This window comes from Ornithorhynchus anatinus, chromosome 1 (genome assembly GCF_004115215.2).
Source record: "Ornithorhynchus anatinus isolate Pmale09 chromosome 1, mOrnAna1.pri.v4, whole genome shotgun sequence".
Lineage (NCBI taxonomy): Eukaryota > Metazoa > Chordata > Mammalia > Monotremata > Ornithorhynchidae > Ornithorhynchus > Ornithorhynchus anatinus.
In genome coordinates, this window is record NC_041728.1 from 39,792,343 (window position 1) to 39,810,397 (window position 18,055).

Here is an 18,055-nt window from a genome sequence, read left to right on the forward strand (position 1 = left end):
GTACTTTATCTCCATTTAGATCTCCGTGGTATTCCATTAAACGAGAGAGAAACAGTTTAACAGAGATGATGTCTACATTAGAACTGCCTTTCACCCTTCAGCACGTAACCTGCGAGAGCTTCCGACAAAGCACGGTGGCCGGCTAGCAGGAATCCTGATTTTATTATTTTGTTACATATTTTTTTAAGTTTCCTTCAAGGAGACTGCTGTGTTCTTACTGGTGGGGTGAAACCCAGCCTGCCACTGAGGCAGAGCCCAGGGTTCTTCCTGTAGGAATTGCTTTTTCAGTCTGATATATTGATTGGCCTTTGGAGCAGGTATGGGTCTCCGGGAGCGGAAGGACAGATAGAAATTGTAACCTGCAATTTCAGGGGGGAATGTGAAGCAGTCATTTGTCAGGTGCTCTTCAGAGCTAGGTTCAGGCCCTCCTGTTTCCATTCAGGACCCCGAAAATGGAAAGTGGCAGTCAATTGGGAAAATCATTCTTCCAACACCAGAGTGGAATCTAGAGTGGAATCCGCCAGGAGGAAAATAACCTGACCTCACTGAACAAGTAATGGTCTTCCACATGCCAGCCTGATTTGGAAATGGCACTCCGAGGGGATTGATTTGGGCAGAGTAGAGAAAGGAAAGAGGGGAGGAATGAGCCACGCAAAGGGGACATTTTGCCCTGTTTTCAGCAGCAGGAACAAAATCAGGATTCTCTTGCTTTCAAGGCTAGGGGGTTCAGGCCTCTCGGGCCGTGGGAGAAGTGATGAACACATGGAAAGCAGAATGAATGGTCTGGTGCTTAGAGGACGGGACCCAGAGTCAGGAAACCTGGATTCTATTCCTGGCTCCACCATCCGTCTCCCGTGTGGCCAAGGGCAAATCATTCAACTTCTCTGTGCCTCAGTTTCTTCGGTGGTAAAATGAGGATGAAGGACAAGTTTTCCCTCCCTCTTAGACTGTTAACCCTGGGTGGGACTGAGACTTTTTCTGATCTGAGTATGTTACACCTACCCCAGCTCTTGCCATATAATAAGCACTGAACAGATGCCACAGCCATTGTTAGAAGTGGTAGTAAGCACTTAATTAATATCGGTAATTATGGTAGGAGAGGAAGCACCTCAGGAGGGAGAATGTAAGTGGAGAGCCGAGGCTTTTTTTGAAAAGCAGACCACTACAGAAGCCCCCCGAATCGGGATCCCAAACCGTTATTATTAAGAAATCAATCTCATCGCTCCTCCCAACCCCCTCCATTCCCTTGCTCGTTGCCCCTCTTCTCTTCCCCGCACAGTCAGACAGTCAGGCTCAGACCCAGAAGTCAATAGTTCTGAGGCTTTTATCACAGAAAAAAAAAAAAAAAGCACTTCACATCATGATGATCCCGGACAATTAATCCTGCTTTAAACCTCACTGTCACTCAATCCCAGATACAGACATTGGGGATGTTCCTGCATTTGTAGCTTCCATGATAAAGAAGGTACATCATAATTATGCACAATAACAATTGCAAAAATCAAGAATTTATATCCAAAGGGAAGTTCTTGGGGGAATGAATCTGCATTGTTGCAGTTTTTAAAATGGGCAAATCCCTTTGTTCAAAGAAAGATCAGATGCCTCTCTCTCTCATTGAAAGGATGTAGTACTTTCTTGATAGCGATGTCTTCCGTGAATATCTGAAATGTCTCCTCTCCTCCCCAGGAAAACACGGTAACTTGTCTTTCTTAAATTTTTATACCCTTCTGTTATGTTTCTCATAAAACCAATAGTAGGTGGAGTCTGTGCTGCTATAACGTGTGTTTTGATTATGTGATTCGGGTAGAACAGTTTTGAAGAATTAAGTACTGTGAATAATAATAATAATAATTGGGGCATTGGTTAAGCGCTTGCTACGTTAAGTATTAAGCAGCGGGGTAGATACAAGATAATCAAGTTCCTTTCGCAATGCGCACATGTTTGCTTACAAGAAACTTGCAAGCAGATGTGGAGTAGGAAGAGAGATGGTTGTGTGTACGCATGGTGTTTTGTTTTGTTTTTGTTTTCATGTTATGGTGTTTATTCAGCGCTTACTATGTGACGGGCACTGTTCTAAGCACTGGGGTAGTTGCAAAGTCATCAGCTTGGACACAGTCCCTGTCCCACATGGGGCTCACAGTCTCAATCCCCATTTTGCTAGTGAGGTAACTGAGGTACAGAAAAGTGAAGTGGCTTGCTCAAAGTTACAGAGCAGACAAGTGGCAGAGCCAGGGTTAGAACCCCGGTCCTTCCGACTCCTAGGCCCATGCTAGGCCACGCTGCTTCTGTTGGTTAAGGGGATGGGTACAATAATGTGAGCCCCTTCCCCACCACGAGAACTGCTGTATAATGGAACTACCCGTATAATGCTGCCAGTCAGGAACATAGTCATGTACAGCTTTATCTCACAATCATCTAATCCCAGGTAGAGAAACAGTATGGCCTAGTGGATAGAGCACGGGCCTCGCCATCAAAAGGACCCGGGTTCTAATCCTGGCTCCACCATTTGTCTGCTGTATGACCTTGGGCAGGTCACTTCACCTCTCTGTGCCTCAGTTACCCCATCTTTAAAATGGAGTTAAGACTGTGAGCCCCATATGGGACAGGGACTGTGTCCAACCTCATTACTCTTTTTCTACCCCAGCGTTTAGTACAGTCCCTCGCACATAGTGCTTAACAAATACCATAAAAAAAAATCAGTCTCCCTCTTTTCATAGTAACTTATCATTAAATGGTTAGTATGGGTGACATAAAATTATATTATGCCCCACATTCCATCAGTTGGGTGCTTACTGTGCGCAGAGAACTGGTCTAAGCGCCTGGAAGAACCGGTTGATTTCCTGAAGGAAGCAACTGGATAATCACAAAGTTATTTGGAAAGGGAAATCTGGAAAATCCCCTTCTTATCCCAAGTCTGCTTGGCTCTTTTTTGTTGTTGTTGTTATTATTTTTTTAATTTTTGGCTGAGCCCGGGACATCCCATGCCAGAGACAAAAAGCCTCGGCGTCTTAATCCCATCACCCATTCTCCAGGGAGTGGGAGGTGGGGAAGAATATTTACTCTCATTGTACCGAGTTAAAACTTCATTCTGCCAAATGGCCAAAGCAATCAGCAAGTGATGGAGTAGCTCTTAAAAAGAAGCCTGGCATTTAATTAACTTTTCAAAGTGCTGGTTCAGCAACCTCCATGTTTTACATTTTGAATATTGAACAAGCATCCCTAATCGGAACTGAATTACTTCTGGGCTTGCTGGGGTGGAGAGCAGGAGAGCTTATATTTTCCAGCCCCCAGAAACCTCCCCCACTCAGTTATTTTTATTAACTCCTGTTAATACAGTTAGGGCCATTCAGATGGGCGGCAGAGCCAGTCTGTGAGTCTGCAGGGGCCGATGGGTCATTTTGTGGATTTTCCATATTCCGTTCTCCTCCTACACCTCCTCTTCAACATTCGGGCTTTTGGTTTTTCACTGCTGATTAGTATTTCCAACAGGCAATGGGTATGGGCAAGGAAAGGAGGCAAAATGCATATCAGGCGATTTTGATCCTTGTAAGCATCTCCGGTTAATTAAAAAAGGGGAAGAGAGTTGGTGGAGAGAAGGCTCGAAAATAAAAGAAAATCTACAGAATGATCTGTGGCTTTTAATGACCCGTTCCATCCATGTCACCGTAAACACGTTTTGGATACCTGGAGAAATTTACTGATTTCCTAAATTCCTCCAAGATGATCTAGCCACTCATGACAGAATTGAAAGGTGTCTTGGCTGATCCTTTCCCAGTTACTGGTAGAATAAAGCTGAATCGTTCATTGACCTTGTCCGACATATTCCCTACAGTCATGCTTGGATGCAACAGGGAGCCTGGCTGTTGATGCTAGAATCTAAACTTTCCCAAATCTGCAGGCCGAGAACATCATCAAAATTTTTGAATCAGTCACTGGGAAGCTGCCATGAGCCAATGACTGTGTTCTAGAAGCACCCAGCCTGGATGACTATGAGTTGCTTTTCAGAATAGTGAATCGCTCTGATCTGATGATGAGCCCGGGAAAAAACTGAAATACCAACCTACACCCAGAAAGCTCATTGCAAAACCAGGGCTCGCCACTGCACTCAATAAATACCATTGATGAATAAGGTCAGATATCAACTCTGGTGTCACTGAATCCTGCTCTCCTGCCGAATCCTGCCTAACCAATGACACAAGTAAAGACAAAGAGTAAGAAAATGGAATTAGGAATTCCAGACTGCCCTATAGAAGAGCGCAGTTGAGTGTGGCACCCACAGGGCATCAGGCTTCAGTGCCACTGGGGAGTCTAGTGTAATGATCCAACTTTTACGTACTTGGGTTACCTGGATTTTCCACAATCATTCAGTTGTATCTATCGAGTGCTTACTGTGCACAGAGCACTGTAGTAAACGCTTGGGAGAATCGCAATAGCCAGCTTATAAAATGATCCCATCAGTGACACCCAGCTCTGCCACTTGTCTGTCCTGTGACCTTGGTCACTTAACTTCTCTCTGCTTCGGTTCCCTCATCTGCAAAGTGGGGATTCAGTCAATACCAGTTCTCCCTCCTACTTAGACTCTGAACCCCATATAGGAACTGATTATCTCGTATTTACCCCAGCACTTAGTACAGTGCTTGACACATAGTAAACGCTTAACAAATACGATTATTGTTGTTATTATTATTATTTTCAACCCTGATGATAAGTGATGAGATAGGATCCCAAACAATGTGTTCTTGGAAAACCAATGACAATAAGGTGCCCCGAAAAAGAGATTCTAACAGTATACCCCTATAACGATTGTCCCTGAAGGTTTCATTATGCATACGTGTATGATTGTCCTTTGCATGCAAATGTGATGCTTTGGCCAAAGCACTGTTCTAAGCACTGGGGTAGATACAGGGTAATCAGGTTGTCCCACGTGAGGCTCTCAGTTAGTCCCCGTTTTACAGATGAGATAACTGAGGCACAGAGAAGTTAAGTGACTTGCCCACAGTCACACAGCTGACAAATGGCAGAGCTGGGATTCGAACCCAAGACCTCTGACTCATTCATTCAATAGTATTTATTGAGCGCTTACTATGTGCAGAGCACTGTACTAAGCGCTTGGAATGAACAAGTCGGCAGACTCCGAAGCCCAGGCTCTTTCCACTGAGCCACGCTGCTTCTCTAATCTTATCCTTCTGTGTGGAAGTGTCTGAGAAGACCAGAGTGGGCCCAAGGCTCTATTCTACGCCATGCGCCCCCAAAAGTGGTCTTAAACAGACCTCTTCTTGACCCGGAGGAGTTCGGCTATGAAAGGACCAGAATGTCTCTGCCTTCACAGTGTGGGCCTGTGGCTTACGAGGCAGTGTTGCCCTGTTTTCCCAGTAGTCAAGATCGAAAGCAGACCCGTAAAAAAACATGAAGCCAAACCTAAAGCGTAAGGTAGTGATAAACACCAAAGAAACAGCAGCAGGATTTCAGGCTCCTCATGGCTCAGACCAGCAGTTAAAGGAGATCCAGCTTCAGCCGTGGCAGTAGGCTCCTCCACGTCCTGCTATGGGTCGAGTCCTTACTGGGCTGGAGTAGAGGCCGATAGAGCAAGGGAATGGGGCAGACTCTCTCCCATGTGGTTGGGCCCCAGAGGTCGGCTGCAAGGGGATAGTTGGGTGGCTCATATTGCTGCCCCTGTTTAAGTTAAAAAACTCAAGGGCTAGGCCTGCTGAGCCATTGTTTCCCTGAAAAAGTCACTCCTCTGCCGATAACTTCCTGGGTGATCACAGCTAGGTCGTCTTCCCTCAGAATTGCCTCAGTTTCCCCGGTGACTAGAGAGCTTAGAAATTCAGTGGCAGACTCAGCCCCTGCTTTGCTGTTGAATTAATAGGTGAACATGATTGGTTATAGAGGCTGCTATTTTTGCAGCTTGGAACCCTGGCCTTTTGTAAATTCTTGCTATTGCTGCCCTTCATCCGTGACTTAGGGGGGAAAATATTCAGTTCAGCCCCAGGGTGAATGAAAAGCTAAAAAGAGAGATAGCATTGGATTAACACAAAACAGAGAGAGCTTCTACCTTGTGCTCTTTGTCTCTTTGGATCTGTGGAGATCGTGTCTAATGCCTGCTGGCTGGCAAGCGGGAGCGCCCCCGACCACTAAATCTGAGTTATTCAGTGGGTTAGTAGCATCTCATTCTGATTCTAACCTGCTAACCTTGTAGTTACCCCAGCACTTAGAAAAGTGCTGGGCACTTTGTTAGCAATTAACACGTACCATTACTATTACTATTACTCTTCTCTCCCGGGAATATTTGGAAGCTGCTCTGGGGAACAGAGAGGTCATCTTTATTTCCTCCCAGGTTAAGGGCCTGAACTCCAGGCATGGCACTGGTCTGTTTTCTTATCCCTATCTTTTCTTGTATTTCAGGTCAGGAAAGAGGACAAATGAAGATGAAGAAGAGTAAGTTTTCCATAATCAATCAATCATATTTATTGAGCCCTTACTGTGTGCAAACCACTATGCTAAGTATTTGAGCATACAGTACAGTACAATAGATTTGGTAGACAAAATCCCTGAAGAGAGGAGACAGACATTAAAATAAATTGCAGGTGGGGGAAATCGTGTAATATAAGGGTATGTAAGTGCATGCTGTGGGGTAAGTATCGAATTGCTTAAGGAATAGAGAAGCAGAATGGCAAGTGGATAGAGCACAGGCCTAGGAGTCAGAAGGTTGTAGGTTCTAATCCCAGCTCCTCCATTTGTCTGCAGTGTGAACTGGGCAAGTCATTTCACTTCTGTGTACCTCAGTTTCCTCATCTGTAAAATGGGGATTGAGATTGTGAGCCCCATGTGGGACAGGGACTGTGCCCAACCAGTTTGCTCGTATCCATCCCAGGGGTTAGTACGGTTCCTGGCACACAGTAAACTCTTAACAAATACCAGAATTATTATTACTATAATTATTATCATTATTACAGATCTATGTTTATAGGTGATATAGAGAGGAGGGTGGGTTAGGGAAATGAGGACTTAGGGAAGGCCTCTTGGGAGGAAGTGTGATTCTAGGGGGAATTTGAAGGAGGGAAGAGTGACGGACTGTCGGATTTGAAGGGGAAGGGAATCCAAGGCCAAAGGGTGGAATGGGGAAGAGGTCGGCAGCAAGACTGACGAGTTCAAATGTTCAATGACGAGTTCAATGTTAGAGGATTGAAATATGCAGTTTGGGTGGCTCTGGGTAAGGTAAGGTAAGATGGAGGGAGATGATTGACTGTCTTAAAGTCATAAGTAAGGAGTTTCTGTTTGATGCAGAGATGGATGGGCAGCCACTGGAGGTCTCAGGGATGACCTTGCCTCTTGAAAAATAATAGACATTTTCGTTGAAGTCCAGTGCTTTGGGCATGGAGCGAACAACATTCAGAAGCTGGGAATATTCCCGGTTCTGTTTCGGAACTGGGGGTATGAGTCCTGGCCCTGGTGTTTGGATCCTGCTACTCTCTGGACCTTGGGGTATGGATTCTGGCAGTTGTGTCCTGGCCTTTGGTGGTGCTGCCCAGAGACTAGAAGGGCGAGCCCAGGCCTTAAAACATCAGCCCACAAACTGCCTCATCCAGTTACTGGAGGTTCTGGCCCTAATGACCTGATTGTATATTCTCCAAGGGGTCGTGGGTGGAAATTCCAGTTCTTAATTCCCAAGTTTGGGACCTCCAGCTTTCTCCCGAGGCTTTTATTATCATATGAAAAGAAAGTGGGGAAAAGTGCATCTTTCCTGCATTCCTGATCAAACTTGGAGGGTAGAGTCTTAGTTCCATGACACTCTGTGACCTTGCCCTTCAAAGGGGATGATTGGCTCGTAAGACATTTGGCTATTCAGAGGACGCGAGTGTTTAGAGGGAGTGGGGAGAAAAGGAATTATTTCCATATGCCATTTTGGTGTTTGAAATTTTCCTTGACCCATTTTTTTCCCCCGCCTTGCTGTAGCCACCGGCTGAGACAGCAGAGCCTGGAAGGATCTGATGATGAGGGAGGTAAGTCTGCCCCTTGTCAGTTTCCAGTGACTATCCCACAGCAACCTTCCAGTTTCTTCTGAAGCTGTAACCATTAACCATTGGCTTTTAAGGCTCTCCCTCAGCCATCTCCCTTTGTTAAAAAAAATGCCAAAACCACTCTCTTCTCCTGCTATATTCTCGCTCACCCTCTCTGTGCCTGGCACACAAGCTTGCATCTCCACATCAGTGTGTTCCCTCCTTTGCTCCAGTGTGGTTCACCCTGACCCCTTTGCTCCACTAAGCCATGTTCCTGACAACCTTCAGAACTTTCTTAAAGTTGCCCCCCGCTCCAAGCTGTAGCTCCTGGCTCTTCCCCCAACTTCCAGGGCTTGCACTCACTCCTCTAATCCCTACCAAACTCATGCATGATTATACATCTTTGGTTAAATTTTTATGTGTTAACTTGTGAGGGGTTTTTTTAACCATTTATATCTGTCCTCTTATACAACGACCCATAGTACATTTGGCAATTTGTGCCTGTTTGCCTCCTCCATTAGACTGTAAACAGCTCAGAGGCAGGGACTCCTACCTTTTACTTCTTCTAAATGTTTCCCCAGCTTCTAGATGCTCAGTAGATGCTCGGTGAATTCTCCGATGATGAGTGATACAGAGGAGAGTAGCTGGTCTAGTTTGTGTGTGTGTGTTTGTAGAAGAGAAATTCCATATCAGCAAGGCCATATCTAGGGGTGTTGGGGGACAGGCTGCCATACACATCTCTTGACAGCTTAACTGTGTTCCACTATCTAATATGAGAACCGGGGCAACCAAAAGGGATGATCAAAGGCCTTAAGGAACATCATGGCTTAGGAGCCCTGACCTGGGAATCGCAGGACCTGGGTTCTAATCCTGCTTCTTCCACCTCTCCGGTATGATCTTGGGCAAGTCACGTAACTTCTCTGTGCCTCAATTTCCTCATCTGTAAAGTGGGGATTCAATCCCTCTTCTCCCTCCTACTCAGCCTGTGAGCCTCACGTGATTTAATTTAATTTCATTAACTTGTCTGATTTAATTAACTTGTAGGTATCCCCGAGCTTAGAACAGTGTTGTCACACAGTAAGTGCTTAATGAACACTATTCGTCTTTGGAAAATTCAGTGTTTATCTGTGGAACACTTATTGTGTGCAGAGAACTGTACTAAGTATTTGGGAGAATACAATGTAATAGGGTTGGTAGCCATGACCTTGTGTAAAGGGAGCTTACAGTCATTTTCTAGCCTGGGTTTAAAACATGCCTATTGGGAACCCCTTCCCTATGCATGCTCCAGCCCTGGTTCGTGGAGGGCAAGAACGTGCCATGAATTCATTCAATAGTATTTATTGAGCGCTTACTATGTGCAGAGCACTATACGAAGCGCTTGGAATGTACAAATCGGCAACAGATAGAGACAGTCCCTGCCCTTTGACGGGCTTACAGTCTAATCGACAGGCTTACAGTCTAATCGATACGCATCAAGCCACCTTTCAACACTGGACGTCTTCTCTGGGAACTATACTGAGGGAACCGGTGGGTGGGGGTGGAAGTGGAGGGTGCGGGAACAGGAGGGTCAGCTCCCTTGGGCCTTAGCATGACAGTATGTCTCCTGAATCCATAAAGCCTTGAAGCACCGGCCCTAGCAGCAAGGGGTCGGTGATGGTCAGCAGCGGACAAGTCCAGTGGGAGATCTGGGTCAGGCTTCCGTACGCATCTGCTGTTGGCATCGTGGTATTCTACCATCAGACATTAACAAATCAGGGAGGTGATACTAAAGACCAAAGCTCTTAGGAGAATGGTGTAGGTTGGGCTCAAAGCTTCCATATGGGGAAGCACATCAAGGTGCACACTCCTGTCCTGTGATAGTTGGAGGGCAGGAATGTGTGTCGAAGCTGAACTTGGGGTCTTCTAGTAATGGGCATTGTTTGGTGAGAGATTTGATTATGCTGTTTTTCATGAAATCGAGAATAGAAAGTACTTAAAAAAAACAGTAAATGCAGAAGGTTGTTTTAAGGCCTCGAGGCAGGGACTTTCCCTCAAGATATTCAGGAAAATATAAAATTCTTTAGAGGAAAGTTCCCTACATGTATTAGCCTTCCCCGCCAATGGCTAGACACGTGGTTATCTTCAGATTTGTCAAGATCGGGAGATTAGTCTCTTCAAGCAACTCCTGAAATCTCTCTCTCTCTTTGTCTCTCTGTCTCTTTCATTGTGTCTCAGTCTCTTTCCCTGTTTCCTTACAAAGCTTTTTCTTGATCCTGAAAGGGTAGTGATTTCTCTGTTTTAGAACTGTCAGCTCCCAACAGAAAAGGACTTGGCACGTTAACCTGGCAGTACATGCTTGACCACGTCCCAGGAACATGGAAAATTAATAGAATCCGTGGTTTAGTGGAAAGAGCACAGGCCTGAGTCAGAGGATCTAATAATGTTGGTATTTGTTAAGCGCTTACTATGTGCCGAACACTGTTCTAAGCGCTGGGATAGACACAGGGGAATCAGGATGTCCCACGTGGGGCTCACAGTCTTCATCCCCATTTTACAGATGAGGGAACTGAGGCCCAGAGAAGTGAAGTGACTTACCCGCAGTCACACTCAATTCTAATCCCAACTCCACCACTTGCCTGCTGTGGGAACTTGGGTAAGTCACTTAACTTCTCTGGGCCTCGGTTGCCTCATCTGCAAAATGGCAATGAAATTCCTGTTCTCCCTGCTGTGAGCACTATGTGGGTCAGGGACTGTGTCTGACCCGATGATTAACTTGTATCAATTCCAGTGCTTGTTACTGTAAGCACTTTTACAAATGCCATTATTATTATTATTATTATCATGTGTGAGGGTTTTTCAGGATACAAATTTCTCTTGGTTGGGGGAACTACTGGTTGCTCCATTTTGGTTGCAAGACTGTAAAAATCCTTTCCTGTCAGATACCCCCGAATCAGCATTCTCCCCTTACCTATTTCTTCTTATCTCTGGGACACACCGTCTAGTCATTGCTCCCAGCTCTGCTTCTTTCTGGCCATACCACTGAGTTGTTTTGGCTCTGGGTTGTGATCAAGTCTGATTCCTGATCACCATGTAACAGGGAAGAGAGGGAGGATCCATAAAGCCCCCTTCTCTGCCCTTCTCATCACAGAATAAGGAGAGTTAGAGGAAAGAAAATCAGAAGAGAGAATCCAGGAATCAAGGAAATTTTAAACATTGAACAAGAAGGGAACATTAACTATTGGGAATAAAGTGACTCTTCAAGGGATTCCTACTGCTCAGAAAGAAGTCAACCAGTGGTATTTATTAAGTGCTTACTGTGTGCGGAACACTGTGTTAAGTGCTTGGTAGGAGTTGACAGTTGGTAGACACTATCCCTGCAATCAGTAAGTAGTATTCATTGAACAGTTACTCCGTCCTCATTCTTCACTTCCTTGAACTTGGGGATTCAACATCCCAATATTAACTTTTCATCAGTGCAGTTATGAAAGCTGGAGACAAAAAACAAGAGGGCCCGTTGCCAGCAGTAATCACGGCTCCTGGCTGGCCCTGAACAGACAGGGGGAGAAGGGAAGGAGGGAGGGAGGAAGCAAAAGGTGGAATTCGGGGCTGCAGAAAAGAGTGGGTGAAAAGAGCGAGGTTCAAGTCAGAGTCTAGAAAGTAGCCATCAAGAGACAGGCTAGACACCTCGTTATTATTCCACAAGCTCCCCCAACCTGCAAAATTCCATTAAAAATGGGCTTTTTCACTCATTTCCTTTGTTTTAAAGAGTTCTCAGCCTCCTTTTTTAATGGTATTTGTTAAGCACTTACTCTGTGCCAGGCATTGTACTAACTGCTGGTGTAGATACAAGATAGATTGGACAGAGTCTTCTTCCACATAGGGCTCGCCGTCTTAATACCCATTTTTCAGATGAGGTAACTGAGGCACAGAGAAGTGAAGTGACTTGCCAGTAGACAAGTTGCAGAGCTGGGATTAGAACCTAGAGCCTCTGACTCCCAGAACCGTGCTCTTTCCACTAGGCCTTGCTGCTTCTCAAACTTAAACTTCTTTGCTCGGCTTTGCAGAAGGTGAGTCTGGGCCATGTTGAAGCTTTAAGGAAGAGAGTTTGGGAAGCACACAGAAAGGTACCAGGTGAGGAAAAGAAAATCCCAGTTAAAATGAAAATTTGCAGATGGAATATTTCCTGAGAATTCCAAGTTAGAATTGGAAGCAATCGCTTCTATGTTAAGGTTGGATTGAGAGAAGTCAGCCTAAGAGTTTTCTCCAGAAGTGAAAAGCCTTCACAACAGGGGCTGATAATTCCAAAACAACTTCATCAACCTAAATATTGGGACTGCTCATGCTTCTCCTAAACATAGGAGTGTTTGGAATACATCAATTCTGCCACCCTGATGATTTGCAATGTCTCCTGCTCACTGAATAACTTCTCTCTCAGTGGGGCTCCGGGAGAAAAGCTCTGCCTCCTTGCATCTTGGGAAACGTGTTTTGACAGGATTGAATACGTGGACAACCTTTGGAATAATAAACCTTCACAACCAACCCAAAAGTGCTTAATTCCTAAAGGACAGGCCTGGTTGAGCCACTTCTAGCCAGGGGCAATTGGGGGCTTAATTCTGTGAGTGTAGCAATCTGGGTGATCGGAGAGAGAGGAGTTTAAGGGTAATTGCTCAATTTTCTGTCCATGTCAACAGGGAAAATGGGTAAAAGTGGCTGAACACAGCCAAAGCAATGAAGCTGGATGAGATCTGAGATGCAGGGCTGTCAGTGGAATTAGAAAAGTGTTATCTGCGGAAGGCTATCTCTCTCTTCCTCTCCCCCACCCCTCTTTCTTTCTCTCCTTCACTCTCTTTTTCCTCCCTTTTCTCTGTTACTAGTGAGTAACTCCAGAGCCTAAGTAGCTCTCAGTGGAAAATAAAGAGGATTATGTAAAGCCCAGGAACACGGACCCCTCTCCGGTATATTTTTAGTAGCATTTTTTATCCTGCTTGTGCGCCTTCCCTGGTCTTTCCTGCTCGATTCCTAGTCAGCCATCCCAAGTAGCCACCAAACTTCAGATCTGAAGACGCGGCAGCTGCTAGTGATATGTTGTCAGCGAAGGTGTGGCTGATGGGATCAATGTAAAACTGGCAATCTCTTCCAGTTCATGGACATGTAAAGATTTGCGTTCCGCTGCACTCTTCCTTTTATTACCCATAGTGCTTGGTGTGGTTTTTGTTTTTCCCTCTTGGTGACTTGCCCCAATTTCTGTTTGCTGCCCACCAACTTTATTTATCTCCTATGTCTGTCTCCCAGTTCTCCACTCTGACAGGTGGTTTGTTGCCTTGTGTCTAAGAAATGTTTCTTTTGTACTCCCTCCCTACTTTTATCCCTTAGAGTTGTTTCTTGAGTATTCTGCTGCTACTCTCCATTCTCCTCCTATATCCCACTCAGACAAGGTGACAGGAATTGCTTCACTCCTAGCAATAAATCAATCCATCACATTTATTGGGCACTTATAGTATACTACTAAGTGCTTGTTAGAGTACAATGTAACAGGGTTGGTAGACATGATCCCTCCTCACAAGGAGGAACTCGTTGTATAGAAAGAGAGACTGTCAGCTTGTTGTGGGCAGGGATTGTGTCCGTTTATAGTTATATTGTACTCTCCCAAGCACTTAGTACAGTGCTTTGCACACAGTAAGCTCTCAATACCTATGATTGAATGAGACAGACATTAAAACAAATTACAGATATGTACATAAGTGTTATGGGACAAGGTGGAATGAATAAAGAATACAAATCCAAATGCAAGGGCAAAGCAGAAGGGAGAGGGAGTAGGGAAAATGAGGGCTTAGTTGGGGAAGGCCTCTTGGAGGAGATGGGATTGTAATAAGGCTGTGAATATGGGGAGAGTAATGGTCTGTCAAATATTAATGGGGAGGAAGTTCCAGGCCAGAAGCAGGAAGAGGGCAGAGGGTCCGCGGCAAGATGAGTGAGATGACGATACAGTGAGTAGGTTGGCATTAGAGGAGCCAAGAAAGTGTGCTGGGTTGTAGCAGGAGAATAGTGAGGTGAGGTAAGAGGGGGCAAGGTGATGGAGTACTTTAAAGCCAATGGTAAGGAGTTTCTGTTTGATGAGAAAGTGGATGGGTAACCACTGGAACTTCTCGGAAGTTCTCCCACTCCCTTCTGCTCTTCCCTTCCCCTTGGATTTGCACCTTTTTCCAACCTTCCATCAGCTCCACAGCACTCACGTACATATCTGTTATTTATTTATACTAATGTCCTCTTCCCTCTCTAGACTGTAAGCTCGTTGTGGGCAGGAAACACGTTTACCAGCTCTGTTATGTTGTACCTTTCCAAGCTCTTAGTACAGCGCTCTGTACACAGTAAGCACTCGATATATATGACTGATTGATTCTTGAGGGGTGGGGAGACATGGACTGAACTAGCACCCCAGCTCCACTGCAGGTCCTTAATATCTATTATTCTGCCTTGCTCCCTTGGTGCTAAATATTAGCTCTGGGTGGAATCGGACAAACATCCCTGAAAGCCAAATGCAGAAGTGTCTGGTGAGTCCAGGACTTACTGTCACGAGGGTCGTTGGACACTACAATTGACCTTATATCTTCAGTTTGATCTGAGATGGATGGCATATTGGACACCCTTCTCTTATTTGGTTCCTCCTCCTTGCTTAGCTTTTGCCTCATTGGACAATCTTGATTCTATTGCTATTGTTTTTGTCTGTCTCCCCCAATTAGACTGTAAGCCCGTCAGTGGGCAGGGACTGTCTCTCTCTGTTGCCGATTTGTACATTCCAAGCGCTTAGTACAGTGCTCTGCACATAGTAAGCGCTCAATAAATACTATTGAATGAATGAATGTGCTTCCCAGATTACAGAAATCAGTGACGGCATTTGGTTCCGATGGATAGGTGCATGAGTTACTGCTAAACTTATAGAGTGTATGTTGAGGCATACGGAAGAACTCTAAGTGGTTATGAGTGCATAAGTACTGAGGTGATAAGTTGGAAGGATAGGATTTGGGGAGAACAGTCAATCTGGGAAAGCCTCCTGGAGGAGGTGGGATTTTGGAAGGGCTTTCAAGATGGGAAGAGTTTGGATCTAGATGGTTTGAAGAGGGAGGGTGTTACAGAAGGGAGAAAGAACGAGAGCAAGGGGGTGGAGGCATTAGAGATGAGTAGACCCGCTTGAGAGAAACAAAGAATGCAAGCTGAGATTTAACATTTAGCATGGCTTAGTGGATAAAGCTTGGGCCAAGGAGCCAGAGGACCTGGGTTCTAATCCTGGCTCTGCCACTTTCCTGCTGTGTGACCTTGGGCAAGTCACTTAACTTCTCTGTGCCTCATTTTCTCAACTGCAAATTTGAGAAAATTGAAATTTGAATCCTCAAAATGGGAATTCAGTCCCTCTTCTCCCTCTACTTAGACTGAAAACCCGATAATGGACAGGGACTGTATCTAGCGTGATTATCTTGTATCCACCCCAGTGCTTAGATCAGTGCTTGACCCATAGTATATGTTTAGGAAGTGTTGACGCTGCATGGCCAAGTGAGTAGAGTACAGGCCTAGGAGTCAGAGAGTTGTGGATTCTAATCCCGGCTCTGCCACTTGTTTGCTGTGTGACCTTGGTCAAGTCACCCCACTTTTCTGGGCCTCAGTTACCTCATCTGTAAAATGGGGGTGAAGACTGTGAGCCCCATGTGGGATAGGGACTGTTTCCAACACAATTTGCTTGTATCTACCCCAGTGCTTAGTACAGTGCCTAGCACATAGTAAGCGCTTAACAAAACCATAATGATAATAATAAATACATGTTTAATAAATAATATTGAGGAAAAAAACAAAAAAAAACATTAAATGCATAAGCTGGAAGAGGGTAGTACTAAGGTTGTGGACTTTGGAGACAGGGAGAATGGTGGTCTTGTCAAATGGGATAAGAACTTTAAGTGGAGGGCTGGATTTGAGAAGGAAGATGAGTTTAGTTGTAGCTTTTGTGACGCAAGAGGAAATGTGAGTTTGCAAAGAAAGTGAGCAACCACCTCTTCATCCTTCCCAGAGACATTCTAGACAACCATCTGCCCTTATTAGGAAGCAGTGCAGGCTCATGGAAAGAGCACAGGCCTGGGAGTCAGAGGACGGGTTCTATTCATAACTGTGCCACTTGCTTGCTTTGTGACCTTGGGCAAGTAACTTAACCTCTCTGGGCCTCAGTATTCTCATATGTAAAGTGGGGATTCAGTACCTGTTCTCCCTCTTACTTAGACTGTGAGCCCCACTGTGAGACAGAGGCTGAATCCAACAAGGATTGGCATGTAGCTACCCAGTGCTTAGAACAGTGCTTGGCAAATAAAGCATTTTAACTATTATTATCATTATTATTAGGTCAGCAGTGCTCTCTCATACAAGCTGACCAGGAGGGAAGGAGCAAGATCGTGGCAGCAGAAGCAGGCTTCCTTGGGAATCCCTTTGCTACCCTTGTCGATGGGGATGTGGGAGAGATCTAAGGAACTCTCTTTTCCCCACCTCCACTGCTTAACATTGTGTAATGGCTAGACTCAAAGGAGAGCCAGTACACTCCTCTGCTCCTCGAGACCTTCTGGATAACTCCAGGTCCCAGATTCTGGGTCCTGGGAACTCTTCCCTTCCTCCAGGAGAGCTGTCACCATGCTCTCCAAATGGGTGAAGGATGGGGATGCTCAAGTTAGCCGGGCTACCGTTGACTCTTGCTCCAGAGTCCCATTTTCCAGGAGGCCCAAGGCCCAAGGTAATTACCATGACTGGTCCCCCCTACTACTCCTGAGCTCCAGAATTTTAAGTGTGGGGATTAGTTGGTTCTTGGTCTGGGAAACTCTTTCAAGTATTAGATGGTATGATTAGATGAGGGATTGAACATTTTGTTAGGCTAGAGGAACTAGAGTGACTAGCCAAATTCACTTACTTGCCGGTCCCGGAAAGTGTGATTTTTCCCCAGCTTTGCTGCTTGAGCCCTTTGCAGGTCACTTTTGAGAGTTCCTGAGGTCTTTTCCTTCAAAGAGTCTTCCTCTGCCCAGTCCAAAACCCTCCCTTTGCTGCGCCTGCTTTCCAAACCTGGACCAGAAAATGGACCTGTCATTAGGAGCCCTCATTTCTGTGAAACCCATCAATCACTAGCTATCTCGGCTCTCCAGCCCTGTTGGCACCAACTGCTGCGTGCGGACAATGGTGGAAGCCAAGGGCAGAGAGGAACCCCGACAGCCCCCCATCTCAGAGAAAGTAGATGAAAGTGAACCAGAGACCTCTGCGACATAGAGCAGAACCCACAGAAGCCAGTTAGTCGGCCCCTTTCTTTATGTGTCCCCTGTTCTGTCAAATCCACTGGAATTACTTTTAGATAATGTATTCCTGTGCCTGTGGCAATTGGTGCACAGCATGTGAATTCCATTGAAAGGAAATACATTTCTTGTCAGATGCCAGATGGTTTGTTAGAAGAGTGGAGAAGAGTCTTAATGTGGCAATGTAAAGTGAAATGCCGATGTTGAAATGTGGGTTGGAGAGACCCAAATCCCATGCCGGGTGCGAGGTGTTAGTCCAGGAACTCGAAGTTCCACAAGTGGGAATCCTCAGGAGAGGAAAATTTATCTATGTTGGAAGGACCAGGGGGTGCTTAAAAAATCCCATGAAATGGAGGCTAGACAGAGCCATCAGGTCAAATAGCTGGACACTGAATGGATGACCTGTGCTGACTAGAACTCCGAGCCCTCTGGAAAGATGAGCATCCCCCAAAACAAAGCCCAGCTTGGTGGCTGGCGGAGACTTAATGGCTGTCCAAGAGCTATTCTAGAGGACAGCGTTGAACTGGAGGAATCTAAAATTTAGCTCTTCCCTGAAAGCCCGTGGAAACCACCATCTCACCCACAGGAAGAATGGGCTTCATTGGGTGTGGTGCTTTATTTCCAGGGGCTGGTTCCTGATTTGGTGCCACCTGATTCCAGCTACAGGTTGCCAAGTAGGACTACTCAGGAACTTTACTGAGCGACCCTGAGACTTCACCTATATGTGTAACCTACAGTATTTTTGATGAAATGATCAGTAGGCCG

The 18,055-nt window shown here is 45.5% G+C and overlaps 1 protein-coding gene across 1 annotated transcript in view; it reads left to right on the plus strand.

Moving 5' to 3' along the window:
* IFT43 (intraflagellar transport 43) overlaps positions 1–18,055 on the plus strand; it is a 90,975-nt gene that overhangs the window by 55,245 nt on the left and 17,675 nt on the right. The window contains exons 4-5 of the mRNA XM_029059885.1: positions 6,406–6,438; positions 7,957–8,003. Coding sequence (XP_028915718.1) covers positions 6,406–6,438; positions 7,957–8,003 — 80 coding nt within the window. The remainder of the gene's footprint in view (positions 1–6,405; positions 6,439–7,956; positions 8,004–18,055) is intronic.